Source organism: Balaenoptera borealis (assembly GCF_965194805.1).
Source record: "Balaenoptera borealis genome assembly, chromosome: 6".
Classification (NCBI taxonomy): domain Eukaryota; kingdom Metazoa; phylum Chordata; class Mammalia; order Artiodactyla; family Balaenopteridae; genus Balaenoptera; species Balaenoptera borealis.
The window spans coordinates 2,837,845-2,856,528 of NC_138863.1; the positions used below are offsets into that span (position 1 = coordinate 2,837,845).

Below are 18,684 nucleotides of genomic sequence, written 5' to 3' on the forward strand. Positions count from 1 at the left end.
CTCTTTTCCTGTAGCATGGGGGGATGGTGGTAGTTTTGGGGGGTTTTAAAGAGAAGAATACCCTTCCCACCCTGAGAATGTGTCCCCGCCAGGGTGTGTCCTACAGACTTACTCTATGAGACTTACTGAAAGGCAAATTAGAACTGCAAAGGAGTTCTGTCTTTATCTTTATACAATTTGGGGGGAAAATTATCAGTGGAATGAAAAAATTGAAATTCCTATAGAAATTGCAGGTCTCCAAGAAGACATTTGAGAAATACTGGCTTTTATAATACATACTCAATAAACTAGATGAACTTATTCCATTGGCAACCATTTGTTACAAATAAGGCCATTTGCTCCAAAATTTGTAGATGGTGTTGCCGGAAGTTTCTCAAAGAATTCAGGATTTCTTGAGTGGCTTCTCATTTCTGGTCCCACAAGGAACATCTGTTAGGAAGCCGGGCATTGGAACTTTGTAATGACATGTGTGTATGTGCTGGGCGTGTGCTTCAGCGTTAGGTATTAAAATTTTGTTCACTTTCATTTTGCGGGGGACACTTCATCTGGGACCATGGGATGCCGAGTGTGGGGTGTCTTCATCACTGAAACCCACAGTCCGCTGGCAGAGAGGGGCTTCTGTCCTCAGGAGATGCAGCTCTGTGAACGGTACCTTCATGTTTCTGAAAAAGCTTGTCCACATCCAGCACCTCATTCACTTCTCACTGGTCAGCCCAGCGAGATGAGGGCTCGCTAGGGACTCACAGCCTGGGCTCGGGGCCGGGGCCGGGCTGGGCCCTCTTGCCCCCTGGGCATGGTCACATCTTCACAGCCACGTGTTTTGCCCATCAGGGTCCTGCCTATTCTTGCTGATGAACTTGAAGGTTATTGAAAATACAGCTCTGTCTTTTCCCTGAGACGGAAACCCCTTAGGTGTGGGGTTTCCTATGGGGGTCTGGCTGTGAGGGAAGCCCAGGAAAACGCGTGCGGCTGCCACTCTTGAACCAGGGGGCTCATCACGAGCTTTCCCTTCCTGGGGGGATGGAAGTCCAGGGAGGCAGCCCGATGTGGTGGGAAAGGGGCTCCACCTGGGCTCTGCCCCTCACCTGAGGGTGGCCAGCCTGTCCTCGAGCTCCTTGGAGTTTCAGCTGCCTTGGCTGAGAGCTGGGATTAATGCACGTGTCCTCAGGGCCTGCTCTAGGAGGAGCTGAGTCCATGGCGGGTCCTGTGTGGAGCCACGAGCGAGGCCTGCTTACCTTCCAGGCTGCCTGAGCAGTGAGGGTCATCACATCACATCATGGGGGGGCGGGGGGTAGGTGCCCTCAGACCTACCTGAAGACAGAGGCCCTGGGCCATGGAGACCATGGCAGAGCATGGTCAGAGCCCAGGTCACACCCAGCCGCGGGTCTGCTCAGCAAACCTGGTGCTCACACGGCCCTCTGAGGCTTTGGAGGAGGCACACCTCAGGGCCTTTAGGCACTCATCCCTTGGAGCCTCAGTTTGCTGCTCTGTACAATGGGCTGTCGGCCCCGAGCCCTCGTCTGGGACCCATTCATTAGGGAGGTGTAAGGTGGCCGGTGATGATCCCCCCCAGCATGGAGGCCGGCTGCTTGGGGACTCTGCTTCTGGGTTGTTGGCCTGTATCCAGTCCACAGCAGGTGAGGCAGGCTGCTCTCAGGACCAGATACCTTTAGTCCCAACCTGCACCCTGGGAAGGTGAGGCTCAGGCTCTGTCACTTTTGGCAACATGGGGGATGTGTGGGGAGGGAGGGACCAGATTTGGGTCACGTGATCCTTAAGATAGTCTTGTGATATCATTTCCAACTCACAGTAGGGAGCCCCAGTCCTCACAAGGCCAGCATTGAGGACAAGAGCTGTTGCCATGTGAAAAACAGTTATTTTCCCAAACAGTGAACAATCCTCATGATGTCATAGGCCTGCCAGAGGGCCCAAATCAAATCGGTTCTGGTGCTGTGCAGCCTCCAGTAACCCTCTCCGGAGGTGATGACGCAGCCTGGCCGTGGGGCAGGAGAGCGCAGAGGGCTGGGGCATTCAGGTGGGGCTCCCTGCAGGTTTCTGGGGTCGCATTCCAAAAACAGCCTCTACTCGGAGGAGGGGGGAGCTTAGCAAAGCATCACGCAGCTCGAGGACCACCACAAACAAGGCTCCGATGGCCCCGGGGGCCCCTTCCACTGCAGCAGCAGCCCGTGGGCTCAGAAGTGAGGGTGGCATCTGAGGGTGAGTTAATGGATCCCAGGGAGGAGGGACTGTATGCAGCGGCCGCAGGAGGGGGCGGGCGGGGCTCGAGGTGGCCTCCCCGACGGGCCTTCACGCCTGGCTGAAACCTAATCCTCATTCTTGGGCCCTCATGTCACGGCCTCAGCCCTGGCTTCCCAGCAGCCTGATGCAGTCAAGCTGTTCCCACTCTTCTCTCTTCCTCCAAAGGAAGGACCTTTGCAGATGAAGTCATGGGAATCAAAGCTCCCTCTGCCCCCCAAAACAATGGGAGCCTTGTTGTGTGGCCTCCCGGTATACAGGCGGGCAACCTTTGCTGTCCGTCGGAGCCTTCCCAGCATGACATCATCTAATTCTCAAATCACGTGATTGTCCCCATTGCACAGATGAGGAAACTGAGGCTAGGTCTTGGGATTGGCCTGAGGCCACGGAGCCACCAAATGAAAACTCGTCCAGATCCGGCCCCCGCAACTTGAGGTCAGTAGCTCTGAAGCCCGCAGATTCAATTCAATTCAATGAATGTTGACTCAGTTCCTGCTGCGTGCCAAGCACAGGGACAAGTGCTGGGAACCTGCATGTACTTCCTGGATGGGACCGTGGGCAACCTCAGGTCTAATGCTCAGGGGAAGCATTCCTTCTCACCTCTCACCAAGAGGGTCTCTTGGGTTATTTTCTGCTAATTGTTTCCATGTTTTCAAGAGATTCACTTTAAAATTAGGCCTTAGCCCACCTCTCAGCTTAATGCAAGATGGTAGGCTCTCGATGCCTCTGTTTGCCATTGTGGGAAGAAGCACATTCTTAAATGTGATTGTGACCAAGGTAATTCCTATAGGACAGTCCATTAGCTTTGAGGACATCACGTTGCCTCCTAGGGTGTTCGTGCCAAACAGACAATTACTTTCTCCATGAAGAGTCTCACCACAGTCCATTCCGTTCTTCAGTTAATCCGCTTCATGCCTGGCTGTCCTCCTATGTACCTGGTCCTGCACACACAGCAACGGCAGCTACGCTTCAGCCTGAGTGTCCAGCGCTGTGCTGGGCGCTGGGAATCAAAGATGAATGACACAGCCCTGGAGGAGTGGACATCCTTACGCTGTGTGTGGCTGAGACCACCCCGTTCTTCAGTCACTACCAGAATCCAGGTCAATACTCATACTTTCCACTGGGCCAACTGGTCAACCAGCCAACTGGTGCAGTGGTCTAAATTGACTACAGTGAACTGTCATTTGACCAGTCCGTTTAATTACAAATGTCAACTGGCTGATTCCAGCAATCCCTGTCCCTGCCTGGTACAGGGAAGATCTCAATAATGAAATGGGCTTGTCTAGGAGGTACTGGAAAATCCAAATCCTGTGGAAATGGCTAGAAGCATCCCCAGACCCTGGCTCATCTGGGGACCAAAGGGAGCTTCACCCGGCTCGGCTGTGCTGGGTCTGGCTGCTGAGAGCACTGTGGTCACTGCAGGCAGGGTCTGCTGGAAGTGTCTCAGTTTACCCAGCATGGTCTGAGGGAAAGACAACATGTACCCACGCAGCACACACGAGTATTCTGGGGCGGGGCAGGTGATTTCACCTGCCGTGGGTCTGAGAGTAGTGGGCATTTGCACATGTTCCAAGGTTACCTGTTCCCTTTTCTAGATTCTGCACTAGCCCCAAACCTTCTGATGAGCCTTGTTTTCTGGGGGCTTTGGAAAGGGGTGTGGAGGCCTGGATTCTCCATGACCATCCTTGCTTGAATTAGTGCATGAGTGTCCATTTTACATGAGAATCTCTTGTGTTTGATTTGTGTGCTGGAGATCTTGTTTGCCCATCCTGGCACCCTGTCCACCCCTCTCCACCTGCTCTCTGCCCCTGCAGGCTGGCCACTACAGACTGTGTCAGTGGCCTGTCTTTGATTCTGGTTGGGTTTGGCCAGTGGGAGGCACTGGGGGAGTGGCAGTGGCAGTGGCAGTGGCTGCATTCCTCTAGCAAAGGCCCCAGCTCCTCGGCAGCCCTTTCCCTCTAGCTCCCTTTCTGGGGTCTGCATCTCCTCTGCTAGGCCCTGGAGGCCGAGGGGTGGTGGCAGCTCCCCACCGTTGGTAGCCCTGGGAGCTCCTCGAGCCCTTGCTGGGTCCCCCTCAGCCTGCCCACACCTCGGAAATAGCTCCTCATTAAACTATTCTCCATCACTCAACTGGAGGGGCCCAATCCCAGCTCAGCAGATCAGACGAAGGGCGGTTTGGTGCCCCAAAGTTGAGGACAAGGCCCTGGAGTGGGCTATGCTCCCCCACCCCTAGTACTGCCCCCCAGTGCCGTGAGGGCGAGTGGGGCAGAAAGCAGGCCTTCTCCTAGAACACCACCTTTTCAACTACCCATTTGTCATCAAAATAAGTCCACTTTGACACGTTGAGTCTTTGTTTTGAAGCAGCACTTTCAATCACTGTTTGGATTGAAAATTCAGAAGATTTTCTTACGGAGAGATTCAAGGATCCCAGAAACCTTCATCCTCATTTTCACCCAGGCCACCAGCCCACCACGTGTCCTCAGGTGCAGAGAGCAGACACTCAGCAGGTCCCACTCTGTCTGGGCCCTGGGGCCAACTCAATTCTCCCATAAGACATGGGTGTGAGGGCTCAGGTCTGGGAGCAAAGTGGATCTGGATCCATAGAAGCTGGAGGGACCAGGGATTCCTTCCTCAGAACCAGAGATGTCAGAGGCCCCTCTGGTCCCTGATCCCTTCACAGAGGAGCCTGTGGGCTGGTCCTGGACAGGAAACCCGGGTCCGGAGGGGGACGGGAGGTACCCGAGGCCTCAGCTGGTCGGTGCCAGGCCGGACCCAGAACTCCCCATCTGTAGTCCTGTGTCCCCTGACGGAGCCTGTGTCAAAGGGGGAGGCCCACTGAGCACCCAGTGAGATTCCTTCATCATCCCCTTGGCTACAAACTTGATGCCTTGTTCAGGATGAGTGAGAAGGAGCAGGGAGGCCGAGCCAGCCCCACGAGGGGACCCAGTCCAAGTCGGGGGGCTCTGGGCAGGCACGAGCCACCTGAGTCACTCCAAATGCTGGTCTTCCTCGCTCAGGAGGCCGCCTGGGGGCAAGCCACCAAAGTGCCCAAGGGCCACCCCCCCGAAGTCCCTGCAGGACCCCCGCCCCTGTGGGCCCCCGTCTGGGGAACTTCATTCTGATGAAGAGCCTTTGTTTTGAAGCAAACCACCCCGAGAGACAGGGGGAATCCTGGCTCGTCCTGCTCACCTCCCTGGGAAGCCCTGCTGCCCTCTCTCCCCCCAGCCCCCAGGCAGGTGGAAGGACCCTCTGTCCCTCCCCCCATGCCCCACCCCCTTCCCTCCAGCCTCTGTGAGTGCTGCCCTCCTGGGGCTGACACAGAAAAAGCTGGGTCTCCTTTGTCCCCAGAGGCAGTCTTTGGAAACAGGGTGCCAAAGTAAGGCTTGGGGCAGGGAGAGCAGACAGCCCACCCGAGGCAGCCCCATGTGCCTGAGGCCCAGAGAGGGTCGGCTGCTGGCCGTGGTCACACAGCTGTGGGACAGGCAGAAGCAGGCCCCCCAGGGCTGGGCGCTGACCCCACCTCAGGCCCTTTGCTCTGTGCTGTCCACCCTCTGCAACAGCCTCCGCTTCCTGGGCCTCCGTGTCACCCTCACCCGTGCAGGTCCTCCAAAAGCCACCAGTGGGACACACAGCCAGGAGCGGCCAGTATTCAGAGAGCACGGGAATTCTCTCAAGGCTCCCCCGGCCCTGGGCTCCTTCCTCTGAGGTCTCAGACACCCCCCGGGCAGGAGAGCTGCTTCTCCCACCCATACAGGCTTCCAGAGGCCCAGCCCTTCCCGCTGGTCAGCTCAGAGTTTGGCGTGGTGGCTGCGGAGACCAAGGCTGTGTCCTCTGACGTCCCCTGGTGGCCTGAACCCAGCCCAAGCCCTGGAGGGGACGGCGACACTTTGGTTCACAAACCACAGTGAAAGGGGGCCGTCCCCCGGGGCGGGGGCTCAGCCGGGCCTGCTCCAGGTGTGCCGAGGGGCAGCTCAGGGCTCCTGGGTGGGCCCGAAGGGCTGGGTCCACTTGGAGACGTCCAGGAAGACGGCAGAGGCCCCGTGGTAGAGCCAGAGGCGGGGCAGGGCGCCGTGGCGGGTCCAGGCGTCGCGGCCGGGGTCGTAGGCCTCCATCTCCACGTGGTAGTCGCCGCCCATGCCCTGCCAGCGGCCGCCCGTCATGTACAGCGTGTCCCCCAGCGGCACCAGCGCCCCGTTCTCGTGCAGGCTGTGCAGGGACTGCACCTGCGGACGGTCCTCGGTCAGCGTCCAGCGGGCGACTGGAGGGTGGTGGCGACGGTGCCCTCGGGGTGGGACGGGGGGACATGCAGAGAGGACGGCCCGCACCCCATCCAGGGCACCAGCACACCTGCTGCCTGGGACCTCACCCTGGCTGCCCCTCCAGGGCCCCTCAGACTCTCCCTTCAGTGGAGAGACCCCACTGCTCCCCTCTCCACCCTACGTCTCCCAGGATGACGTTTCCGGCCCCCTCTTTCTCTCAGGCCTGAATTTGCTCACATCCGAAGCTGGGAAGTCAAAGGGGGTGGGAGATGTGGAGGCCTGACCCCAGGGCTCCCTCCCAGGGTGACAGCTGGGCTGCACTTCTGATTCTCGGCTGTTCTCTCTCGGAGGGAACAGATGTGGCCTCAGCCCTGACAGGTGCCCCATGGGACCCATCGCTCTGCCCCTGCACCCCTTGCCTCGGCCCGTAGCCTCAGGGGTGCCCTGGATGGGGGCTGCGGGGTGAGGGCTAAAGATGTGGGAAGAGCCTGGGAGGGCAGGAGAAGAGAGGTCTCCAGGTGAAGACAGTAACGGGTGGCAAACCCCCAGGCCTGGGAAGGACCAAGTGGAGCCCCACCCAGCTGGGACCCAACCCAGAACCACGCTGTGGGCTGGGACGGGCCCGGCCGACGGGACCCGGGAAGAAGGCGTCAGCCTGGCAGGGTCCTCCCTGCAGCTGTTCCGCCGCTGTAATGGGGGCCTCCGGTCAGCTGAGCGCTGACGCCAGGGGACAGCTGCGGCCAGCAGGGTCACAGACACAGAGGCCTTGCTGTTGCCCTGCTGGCCCTCAGCTACTGCTGAGGCCACCACGGGCTCTGGGCACTGTCCCTCCTCCTTCTCGGGAAGAAACAGGGAGGAAGGCCAGGGCTCCGTTGCCCCCAGAGGTCCACCCACCGCCCCGTCCCCTGGACCTGATGGAGGAGGGAGGGAGTAGCGGCAATGGGGGTGGGGGGAATGGGGTGCCTAGGACTGGCTGCTCCCCGCTTCCACAGCTCAGGAATCCCCTCCCTGGCTTGACCACCCCCAGGGCCGGGAGACTCACTCCCCCTCGGGCCCGGCCGACACCAAGAAGGAAGCGCTGTCTCTGAGTCCACAGGTCCCTGAGTAACCGCCCCCCCCCCTCGGCTGAGCCCGGGTTTGCCCCCTGAGGAGGAGGACAGGCGCTGTGGGCTGGGGGCAGAGCGTCCTCCGTGACCAGCAGCCCGAGGCCCCCGGCGCACCCTTCCTCGGGGGGGCTCTGGGCTCCTGTGTCTCCATTCACTGTCCCCACCTCCCCCGGCGGCGACACCCCCAGACCCCACCGTCCCCAGGCCTGCTCTCTGCAGGGTCGGGGGTCCAGGTGGGGTCGCCCTGGGAGGTGAGGCTGGCTCACCTTCTGCCACAGGTTGGCCCCGGGGTCGTACACGTAGACCTTCTTGGTATTGTCCCCCACCAGGTAGAGCGCCCCGTGCAGCGCGGCGCAGCGCGGCGAGGACAAGTACTTGGGGAGGAAGGGCGAGGCAATCACGCTCCACGCGTCTGCGGGGACACGCCCCAGCCCGGGTCACCGGGCAGCCGTGCAGCCAGGGCTCCCGAGGGGGGCCCAAAGCCTGGCACAGAGTCTAGAACCCAAGCTGGCGCCCACTGTGCCTTGGGGGTCCGGGCCACTGCTCCTCCCCAGGAGGCCAGTTCCAGGCAGATGCAGCAGCTTTCAGTCCCGGGGCTGGGCTTCCCTGTCCCCCGCCCTGGGCACTCTGCCCCCAGCCCCCTATACCTCCAGGCTGGGATGGAGCTGTGGCTCTGAGCTGGTGACCCCCTTTGTCCCCTGCCCCTTGGTCCCCTGCCTTCCTCGACTGTCCCATCCGCCGCTGATGGGGCCGTGGCGGCCCGCTCCCTGCCCCCCTCGGCCTCACCTACCCCTGGGGCCTCCACCCTCCCACTCACTGAGGTGGGATCCCACCTGTGCCCTGCCCCCGGGTCCCACCTACCCCTCAGCCACGCTGGGAGGGACTGGCGGCCCGGCCCCGGCCCCTCCCTGTGCCCCATGCCCCGTCTCCCCGACCTGTGACGGGATTGTAGCACTGCAGAGCCAGGGCGTTGTACTTGCAGGCGCTGGAGCCCACCAGGTAGAGCCGGCCCTGGCAGCCGGCCGCCGAGAAGTTGCTGACGTACTTGAGGGCTGGGCTGATGGGCGTCCAGGTGTCTGTGTAGGGGTCGTAGCTCTCCACCTCTACAACGTCCAGAGTGGTGCCTGCAGGGGGAAGGGGTGGAGGCGTCAGGGCTGCAGGGGGCTAGGATGAGGGAAGGGTCCTGGAAACGTAGGGTCTGGGGCTCTGTAGAGGCCGCAGGGACCACTCCGGTTGCCCAGGAGGGGAAGGGCAAGAGAAGAAGGGCACGGCCTTGAGAGGCAGGTGGCTTATCCTCATTTTACAGAGAGCGAAGCTGGGGCTCGGAGAGGTGAGGGTGTTTGCCCAAGGCCTCACCTCCAAGAAGTGGCATGAGGGTGGCACCTGGACCCAGGACTGCCCGACTCCAGAGTGGGTAATGGGGCCTCACGGTGAAGCCCAGCCTCTCTGAACCCTTCAGAGCCCAGGGCGCTTGGAGAGGTGCCCGCGGGGCCCCCAGGAGGCCACCACCCCCCGGCCCCTCACATGGTGGGGTCCTTCCGTGGGAGAGAGGAAGTCAGTGTGGAGGGAGCTTTAGGCAGCACCTCTGCCCTGGATGCGACAATGACATAGACCAGCCGTGGGTGGGAGGGCTCCCTGCTCTCCCTGGAGCCCACCTTGGGCTCTGAGAGCCTGGGGACCCTGAGCTGCCCTGGGCCCTACGCCGCGTGCTCTCTACCCTCGGGCCAGGGATACGGCAGCCACTGAGGGCAAGGGGGCCGGCCAGGACAGGTGGGGCACCTAGGATGGTCTCAGGGCCAGCTTGTCACCTCCTCCCACACGCATCTCATGTCTCAATACTCATCTAACCATTAGCATCTCCTTGCAGCAGCTCTGGGGTGTAAGGGGGATAAGGTGGGCCCTGGGCTCAGGCTGAGGACGTGGTGTGGGCAAAGGTGACAGCAAAAGGAGGCACGGTGGGTCCCCTCACCCCAGGGACGTCACCGAGGAGGTGACCCCAAGCTGAGGGCTGAGCCCAAGTTTCTGGGATGGGAGTGGTCGTCCCTGCTGGCAGCTCGAGGCCCCAGCTCCTCATGGGTCCCTTTTGGGGACTGACTCCTTGTCCTGTTCTTGCGTCCCTGGAGAGCATTGAATCACCCTGGGGCCGGCTACCAAGGCTCGCCTCTGAGCCTCACCCCGATGCCCAGGGAGCAGGTGGCCCAGGTGTGGGGTCGAGAGGCTGCCCGGCGGCAGAGGGTGAGGAGGGCCGGAAGGAGGCAGGAGGCGGGGGGAGGGAGCCTCACCGCCAATGGCGTAGATCTCCCCGTTGAGCGCCGCGCTGGCGTGGTTCGTGCGGGCCTTCAGCATGGGCGCCACAGGCCTCCAGGCTGCCTCCCTCAGCGGGAAGCACCAGGCCTGCGTCGTGGACCAGGTGTCCGTCTTGGTGCCCCGAGAGCCCCCTGCCGGGAGAGGCTCTGTCCACTCGGGCGCCCGCCAGCCTGGGCTCTCCGGGCTGGCAGGGGCTGAGCACCAGGGTCCGGCCCCTTCCCCCCACGCCGGGCCTCCGTCCTGCTGGACACTGGGTGGGGGGTGACTGTGGTGGCGCAGTCTCACCGTGTGACTTGGACAGGTCCCTCCACACCCCAGAAACAAGCGGGACCAGATCAGTGGTTTCACACCTCCACCAGTGGAAGCTTTTTTCTCAATCAAACCTTACAAGGACCCCCCAACTTCTAAGATATAAAACAGAAGACTGACCCCGGCACCCTCCATCACACAGTTCCTTCTGAGGAGGCCCTGGCTGTAGGACAGAACACAGGACGGTTCCCTGCACCCTCGTGTGGATTTTAAATGTCCTTGTTTTCACACGATGGAAAGGTCTAGAAGAGTCTTGACTAAAGGGGCAGGGATCCCACTGAGTGGAGGGTGAGGGTTGGTTCTCACGGGCATTACGTTCAGGGGTCAGATCTGCTCTGTGGATTAAGCTGCTGGGAGCCTGGCTCAAGGTGGGGAGCGCCGCCTGCCCACCTGTCACGTAGACATCGTTGTTCAGCGCCGCCAGAGAGAAGCCCCACTTGTGGTAGTCAGGGAAGTCTGGGAGCGCCATCCACCTCTCTGGCAAGAAGAGAGAGAGGTCAGGGTGGCTGGGCTCACTGCAGGGGCCTCTCCTCCCCGCTCTAGGGGTGCAGAAATGTCCCCTCACCGGTGGGGAGGGCCGAGGGGCGGGACTCAGCTGGAGGCAGAGGTGGGTGAGGACACCCGATGGGGTGGGGCTCGATGTGGCCCCAGGTGCTGCGTGTGCATCAGGCTTGGCTCCTGGAGACCCCTGGTGCCCCACGCCGCCCTCAGAGCCCGGCACCCAGACTGGACACCTGACTCCACCCAGGGTGTGCCGAGAAGTGGTCCAGGCTCCAGAGGCCAAGTCTCACCCTGACCCTGCAGCTGATCCCACTGACCCCCGATGGACCTTTTGGGCCTGAGTCAGGTCCCACCTCAGTCAGATGGGGGAATGGGTTAAGGGGCCTGACCACTAGCCACAGGTGGGTTATGACACAAGCATCATTCATTCACTCATTTCTCATCCGTTCATTCATCCTGAGCACCTTCCATGCCCAAGGGCAGCGTGGAGGGGATCAGACACGGCCATGTAGCAGGCAGAGCGGGTCCAAATCCCAGCTCTTCTGCACCAGCGGTGTGGCCTTGGATAAACCCCAGCCTCAGTTTCCTCATCTGTAGAATGGGGCTAATTCCCATCTCTCGGAGGTGTGGGGACTACAGGAGACTCGTCTGTCAGATAGCAGCTGCTGTTAAAAGTACGGTCCCTAATGTGAGGGATGGGGTAATGCACCCACGCTGGACCTGCCTTCACGAAGCTACATGAGGTAAACTGAAGCAAGAGATGAGAAAGCGCTTTGAAAAAACCAAAATGAGGCAATAACTGTGGGAATGGTTAAGTCCTATAATGGACACACTTTGGGTGCTTGTGGGAGGCTGTGGGAGAGACCTGGGCCTTGGGGATGTCCCTGGGAGGACTTTGTTTACTGTTTACGACAGTTTTCAGGACATGTGAAACCCCAGGCTTCACTCGGTGCCTGCTCGCTGGGCAGGGACTGTGTGTCCCCCTGACTCATGTCTGTGTCACCCCAGGGTGGGGACTGCCCAGCGGTCACCAGACCTTTGCCTGCCAGTGCCCGCCTGCCCCCTGCCCTCGGGGTCTGGGGGACAGCTGCTCCCGGGCTCAGCTCCTGACGTCAGCCCCCAAATCCCTTCTCGTCAGCCCCTGACCTGGGACAGCCGGCCTCGGACTTCCTGGAGCCCGCCAGCCGCTGACGCCATGGGGGTGGTGGCCACCTGCCGAGCGGCCCCAGGACAGCGGCCAGCTCCTCAGTGCTTTCCAAGGAGCTTCCTGTGGCCAGTGTGGCCCCTCCACCGTCCTGCTGCCCTCTCAACCCTGCTTTCCTGTGGGAGGGGGAATGCAATGGGGCTCCCGGGCAGGAGAGGCCCCATCCAGACGGCAGGCCTGGCTCCTCTTCCCACTGGCTCCTTGTGACAAAGGCCATCTCACAGATGAGGAAACCGAGGCTCAAGGAGGTGGAGTGACCCGCTCAAAGGCCGGAATCAGAGCCCCACTGGGCCGACCCAGAGCCTGACCTCTCCCTCCCCAGGCTGCCTGCACCCCCGGCCCTCTGTCCGCCCCCTGGGACTTGGTTCCACTGGGCGCACAGGGCAGGGGTGCCAAGAGGAAGCAGCGGTCAGGCCGCCCTCCCACTCCGGCCAGCGGCCACCTTCCCACGCTGTGCCGTCTGGGCGGTAGGACCCTTTACCCAGGGCCCCGGGGCCCAAAGCTAGGGCTGTGGCTGGAGGGAGAGGGGGCCGCAGCGCCCCCCACGATCAGCCCCCCTCCCCTGCGGGGGCCCCGGTTTCCTCTGCAGCCCCCATCCCGCCCCTGCGAGGACGGTGGGTGCCCCGCTCTCTGGGCAGCCCGTGTCAGGGCGCGAGGACAACAGGGCCGGTGCCCTGGGCGCGGGGACGGGTACTCACTGGCCCTGGTGTCGTAGAAGGCGAAGTTCCCGGGGCGGGGGGCCAGCTCCTGGGCGCCCCCCTCCTCCTCCTCGTCCTCCAGCGCCCGCCCGCCGACCACCACCAGAACTTCCTCCAGCTCCTGCGGGAGCCCGAGCAGCGCCTGCGGGGCCGGGAGGGCGGGGTCAGAGGCACCCGGGCGCTGGCAGGCCGCCAAGGTGGCTTCTGAGGCGGCTGGTGGCCTGGGCGTTTGGGGGCAGCCGTGGGTCCTCTGCGTGGCCCCGTGCCAGGGCGGGGCGAGCTTCGGTGCGTGCATGCCCGGGCGCGTTTGTGCGTGGGTGTGCACTCACACGCACACGTCCACACGCCGTGCTTGCCGCGGGCCGGCGATGGTAAGAGGCGCTCAGGACCGGGAGGGGGGGGCAGCAGGTCCTGGTGTGCCTGCGCGTGAGACCTGCTCCCTTCCAGCGGCCCTCACACGCCTTCAGAACCAAGGCCCGTACGTTTCCCCAGCTCCCCACCCAAGCTCCCCTCCCCACCAGGAGCCCAGCCTGTGGCAGGTCGTGCTGGGATGGCCCAGCGGGAAATGCTGGGATGCTCCTGCCTGGGTGGGTAAGTAGCCACTGCCCAGAGCTCCCAGATCCCGGGGTCCCACTGCCTCTCAGACCCGCCGTCCCACCACCCGCAGTCACAGTCCTAGCTGGCTCCAGCACGAGGCCGCCCTCCGTGCCTGGCGGGGCCCGGCGGGGCAGCGGTTAGTATTTGCCGCCACACACCCCCCCCCACTGGCCTGAGCCACGTCTTTGTCCCCTGACGGGGCTCCTACGAGGTCCTTCCGAGCAAGGCTGCCTGGCAGCGGGCAGACGTCGGCTCCCCTGGCCCGTCGCCTCCTCAGGGCCTGTCCGCCCACCAGGCCCGCCTCCAGCACAGATAGGAAGCTGCACCCGATAAACGCTTGAGCAGCTTCCTAAGGGGCAGGTGGTGGCCGGCTGCCACGTCTGTCCGTGCTCCTTGCCTGGGCACAAGCTGTGCCATCTTCCTGTACTATTTTCCCCCTTGCCAAGCTCCTATCCTCCCTCTCTAAAGCCCAGCTCAGATGCTGCCTCCTCCAGAGAGCTCTCCGTGACTGCCTGACCCTCTGAGGATGCCCACAGTCCAGCGCTGGCCTTTCTCATGCTGCCTTAGGTGTGTCTCCAGGTTTGTCCCCACCAAGCTGTGGGCTCCTTCAAGACAGGGGTTGGGAATGACCACTTCCGGGGTCCCTCTCCCCTCACGTCCAGGGTATGGCACACACAGGGGCGCAACCTGTACTTGGGGATGAACTGCGACCCCCTCACAGGTGACCGGCCCAAGGAAGGCAGAGTTGCAAGGTTGGGGACACCCCCGTCCTACTGTCTGTCCCCGTGCAGGTGGGGTCTCTGGAGCTCCTCTCCCCGCTCCCCACCTGTCACTCACCCCCTCGTGGCCCTGGGACAGGGCCTCCCGACAGGCCTCCGACTCCCGGATCAGCGGCTCCGTGGCCAGCAGCTGCTGCACGCGGGGCCGGGGCACGGCGTCCAGGTGCACCAGGCCGAGCAGCTCGGGCAGGTGGGTGGCCCGGGCCTGGGGGTCGTGGCGCACCCAGCGCAGCAGGGCCTCCAGCCGGCTCTGCTCCGGCTGCACCTGCAGCAGGTCGCCGGCCAGACAAGTGGCCAGCCGCTCCTGGGACAGCTGCAGAAACTCATCCTCCTGTGCCACGGCCTCGAAGTTCTCCCGCAGGAAGGCCCAGGCCTTGGCAGCCACTCCCAGCAACCCCTGCTGCTCCCCAAACTCACAGATGCCGAGGCAGTTGGTGGCGTCAAGCTGCTGCTGCAGGTAGCGGCCGCAGACCTTCTGCACGGCGGGGAAGTGGAGGCGCGCGGCCGTGCGGGTCAGCGCCTCCACGTTGCCCTGGGTGATGGTCAGCCGGCCCGTGTACACGAAGTCCACCAGCTGCGCCACCACGGCTGGCTCCAGGTCCCTCAGCTCCACGCGCGCCGAGAAGCTCTCGGCGAAGTCGCCCGCGAACATGGCGTGGAAGTAGGGGCTGCTCAGTGCCAGGAGCCCCCGGTGGCAGGGCAGCTCCCGGCCGCCCACCAGCAGCGTGACGTCCGCCAGCTTGGGCTGGGAGCGCAGCCGCCGCAGGCCGTCCAGCATGTCCTGGGCGTGCGAGGGCAGGTGGAAGTCCAGGTCGTCCACGTTCCACACCATGACTGCGCGGCCACCTGCTGACGGGCGTCCCCACGGGCTCCTAGGGAGAGGAGCCAGCACGGTCAGCCACGGGCCCGGTCTCGCCGGCCCGAGTCACCCATCCACCCGACCGTCGGTCTGCGCGTCAACTATGTGTGAAGCGCTTCGCCCAGCCTCTCACCTAAGCCATCCCCACAGCCCTGGAGGGCAGGCAGTGTCTTTCCCAGGTTACAGTGTGGAGGTTGAGGCTCAGGGCGGGAGACCCAGCCGTGGTCAAGCGATCAGGGCAGGCCAGCAGGAGAGCCAAGCCTCAGCCCCCCTCCATACCTCTGTGCTATGCAGAACAGACCTCCTGGAGCGTGGGGATCCCTGTGGCCCCCAAACTCCCAAGTGGCCTCCTCTGCTCCCAGATCCCACCTTGCCGGGGAGAGCATCGGCATTTGAATAGTTTCTGCCCCCTAGGTCCTCACTGGTCATGACCTTGCTGGGTGACCTTGGGTGAGCCACGCCCCTCTCTGATCCCAGCTTCCTCATCTGCCGATTAAGAGGCTGGCGGTGAAAGGGGCCGAGGGATCACGTCCCCGCAGCAGCTTGTGCTGTCATGGTGCCCCCCACGTGCCAGGCCCATCCTGAACTTTGCACAAATACTCATCACTCAGCCCTTGCGGCAACCCCGAGAGCTGGGTGCTGTTTGAGTCCCTTTTACAAGTGGGGAAACAGAGGCAAAAAAGGCTCAAGTCGCTTGTCCAAGACCACAGAGCTCAGACGTGGGGGAACCAGGCTCGGGGGCCTGGGCCCTGAACCCCCAGGTTACACGTCGCTGGGCATAGGTTGGTAAAGAAGCAGGCAAAGGAAACTTTCTGGAGGGCGGTCACCGTTCAAATTGCCTGATTCAGCAAATCCTTTTCTGGGCTTATTTAATGATGTGCATATTTCTTTATGATCTTCTGATATTTTTGCCCTGAGAAAACCGCCGCAGAGAAAGAAAAGTTCTGCACAGGTGATCTCACCCCGAGCTACCACACAGCAAAAAAGCTGTCTGTCCACCAGGGGGCAGCTTCAGACCCATCAAAGCGAAGGCCAGTGCAAAATACTGGGTCAACCAAGAGCCATCAAAATGACAAAGCCCCATAAGGAGAACCGTACACTACCGATGCCCCGGGGGCGGGTGTGCCTGTGGTGGGAGCTTGAGCAGGGAAACACCCAAGGAACCCACCTAGGGGCCCAAGGACCGGCCTGGGCTCTGCCCAGACAGGACTGGTAGGGAGCCCTGGTCAGGGTCCATCCTGCCTGACCCAGCGGTCTCTCTGGCCAGGATGAAGGCGGCCCTTCCCTCCCAGGGGAGCGCAGGAGATCAGTCAGGCGGCCACCACCCCCAGGCCTCGCATTCCCCTCATTGCTGTGTCCCCGTTCTCCGGGTATTGCAGCCCCGGGGACCAGCGGGCCGGGGTGCCCAGCACCTTCCCGAGGGGCCTCAGGTTGTCTGCTGACACCTGCTGCCCCGCAGTTCCAGCAGGGGGGCGGGCGCTTCCAGAGGGTCTCAGAGCCTCCACCCAGCGCCTGCCAGGCCAGGAGAGAGGAGGGCAGAGTGGGCAGGACACCAAAGGGCCTTAACCCAGCTCTGGCCAGGGGCTGGATGCGGTGGCCCTGGCTGCAGTCAGAGGTGTGGTCCAGCCTCCCCCGGCCCACCCTCGCCCTCTTCCCCAGCCAGGACCCGGAAGGAAGCAGGCCCGCTGAGCCCCTAGCCCCCGCTGAGGGGCCTGGCCTAGCCAGTGTGCAGGGTCTCTCCAAAGCACCCAGCGCTGTGATCTCCAAGCCCACTGAGCTGCCCCACTGGAACCCACCCTCCCCTTCTGGTCCCAGCCCTGGTCCTCACCTCCCCTTCCCGTCTGCCCCCCAGACCCTACCTCTCAGTCGGCACCTGGACCTTGTCTCAGAGCTCAGGCTGGAGAGCAGGGCTGCCCAGCCGGCCAAGGGGTGTGGAGGGCCTGCTGGGACATGGCTGGGCTGGGCTGGGCTGGGCTGGGCAGGGCGGCCACGTGGGGACGGAAGGCTATTTTTAGCCTCTGTCAGTGTCGGGAGGGAGGGTGGCCAGTGGGGGAAGGAGAGAGGTGGCAGCTCTTCCCTGGCTGTCCTCTCTGAAAGCCCACACTGGCCTGGAGCCTCCTGTGACCCCCTGAGTCAGGACAGATGGCAGGAAGCATCCCAGGGCAGGGGCGAGTCTGGGCTTACCCCCTCCCAGTGGTGTTTGGCTGACGGGGGGCGGGGGGCGCGGCTCCCCCACTTCTGTTTCTTCATCTGCAAGAGGGGGACGGTGAAGCCTGAGCCGGGGACTCAGGGGCCACACGGAGCCCCCAGTTCAGGGCTTGGGCGTCCTGAGCACCCAGCAGGTACCAGCTTCCCTGTGGTTATTGACAGGTGCCTCTTATTCTCTGTCAAGTAGGAAAAAGTTATCATCATGAAGAAATGTGGGTTGCTCAGCAAAGACTTTCAAAACCTGGGGTCCCTGGTGGCGAGGAGTCTCGGTGGTAAAGGAGGGGCCCAGAGAGGTGCCCGCCAGGCTGATAACAGGGTGGTGGGATCCCAAGGATCTGTCCCCTCGTATTGTGGCCTTGGTCTCCCTGCCCTGCTGTCTTCATTAGTCGTGAGCATTAAAGATGGCTAAGAAATGGGATCGTCTACAAATACAGCAGCGGCGGCTCGCAGTCTCCCCGGAATGGGAAGTCCCTGACGTCTGGGTCTCAGTGGGGCTCTGGAGCCACAGGCCCTGACTGAGTCTGGGCTTGAGCCTGAGGAGATGAGAGGGTGTCTCTCATGCCAGCGGTCAGAGGAAAGCTCCCCGGCCCAGGGCCTGCAGGTACACAGGAGAGAAGCCTGCAGCCTGGTGAGGCCAGGTGGGGCCTCTGCCTGTCAGCCCCTCCTTCCTGTACCCACGTGGGCCTTACCAATACAACCATTTTTCTAGGCGTGCTGCGATGTGGAAGAGTCAGGCAGGGCCTAGGCTGACAGAGGTCTCCTGACACCCACTAGGGATTGGCTTGATGCTCTTATGGTGCAGAGCGGCCCCGGGGGTCCCAGGGTGACAGCCTCACTCCTGGCAAGATTTGGTAATTTCCCAAGGGTATCTGGGTGTCATGACACCTCGCGTCCGAGACAGATGGCTCTGCTTCCTGCTGGGGTGCTTGTTGTGAGCTGGGCACCACAGTCTCTGCTCGCGTGACATGAGAACCCAGACGTTACACACACACTGCAGTGATTGCCTAGTTGATTATACGTTCACAAGGTTCTTCCACACTTTGCTCACTCACAGGTTTCCTGAATCCATGCTTCCCTCCCCAGCCCAGCTCAGCCCCGTCATATCCCAGTTCAGGCCAGTCCAGTCATAGCCCAGCCCAGCCCAAGGCCCTGCCCCCTGCCCCCAGAGAGTCCCAGGACTTTCCCCCTAGCCTCAGGCATCAGCCTCATGCCCAAGGGCCTCATGGATGGCCCCACCTCTCACTGTGTCCAGGGCCATCCTGGGGAAGGCGCTGGAGGGAGAACAGAGTTATTGGTCTCGCCTCCCAGCCCCACTGTGTTTGCAGGCAGAACACGAAGGGTTAAGGCATTCCTGGCTCAGGCTGGAGGAAATGAGGACAGGGGATTCTGATGACAGGCCATTGTCACAGGCAGCCGCCTCCCCTCGTGTGCCAAGAAAGGAGGCTCTTCGGGGACCCAACGCCTCAGATGACAGGTCAGTTTGGGAAACTCGAAACCAGGGGCTCAACATGTCCTCATCATCAGATTGCTATCGAGTGGTGCAGTTTTTAAAAATACGCTGCTTGTTTCTTTCTATGATGATAAAAATAACATGTTCATTG

General features: G+C 62.1%; 1 protein-coding gene across 2 annotated transcripts; it reads right to left on the minus strand.

The window, feature by feature from the left end:
• Positions 1-4,605: 4,605 nt before the first annotated feature.
• KLHL30 (kelch like family member 30) lies at positions 4,606-16,872 on the minus strand. Of its 2 annotated transcripts, XM_082396437.1 has the most exons (8): positions 16,735-16,872; positions 14,075-14,888; positions 12,641-12,782; positions 10,628-10,714; positions 9,904-10,059; positions 8,557-8,745; positions 7,888-8,033; positions 6,089-6,479 (listed from the first exon to the last, which is right to left on the minus strand). In XM_082396437.1, exons 2-8 carry the CDS (start codon positions 14,846-14,848, stop codon positions 6,228-6,230), a joined length of 1,746 nt encoding a protein of 581 aa, XP_082252563.1. In that variant the 5' UTR covers positions 14,849-14,888; positions 16,735-16,872; the 3' UTR covers positions 6,089-6,227. The 2 variants fall into 2 exon arrangements, with proteins under 2 accessions (XP_082252562.1, XP_082252563.1); XM_082396436.1 differs by lacking the exon at positions 7,888-8,033 and having other exon boundaries at positions 4,606-6,479.
• Positions 16,873-18,684: the final 1,812 nt, after the last annotated feature.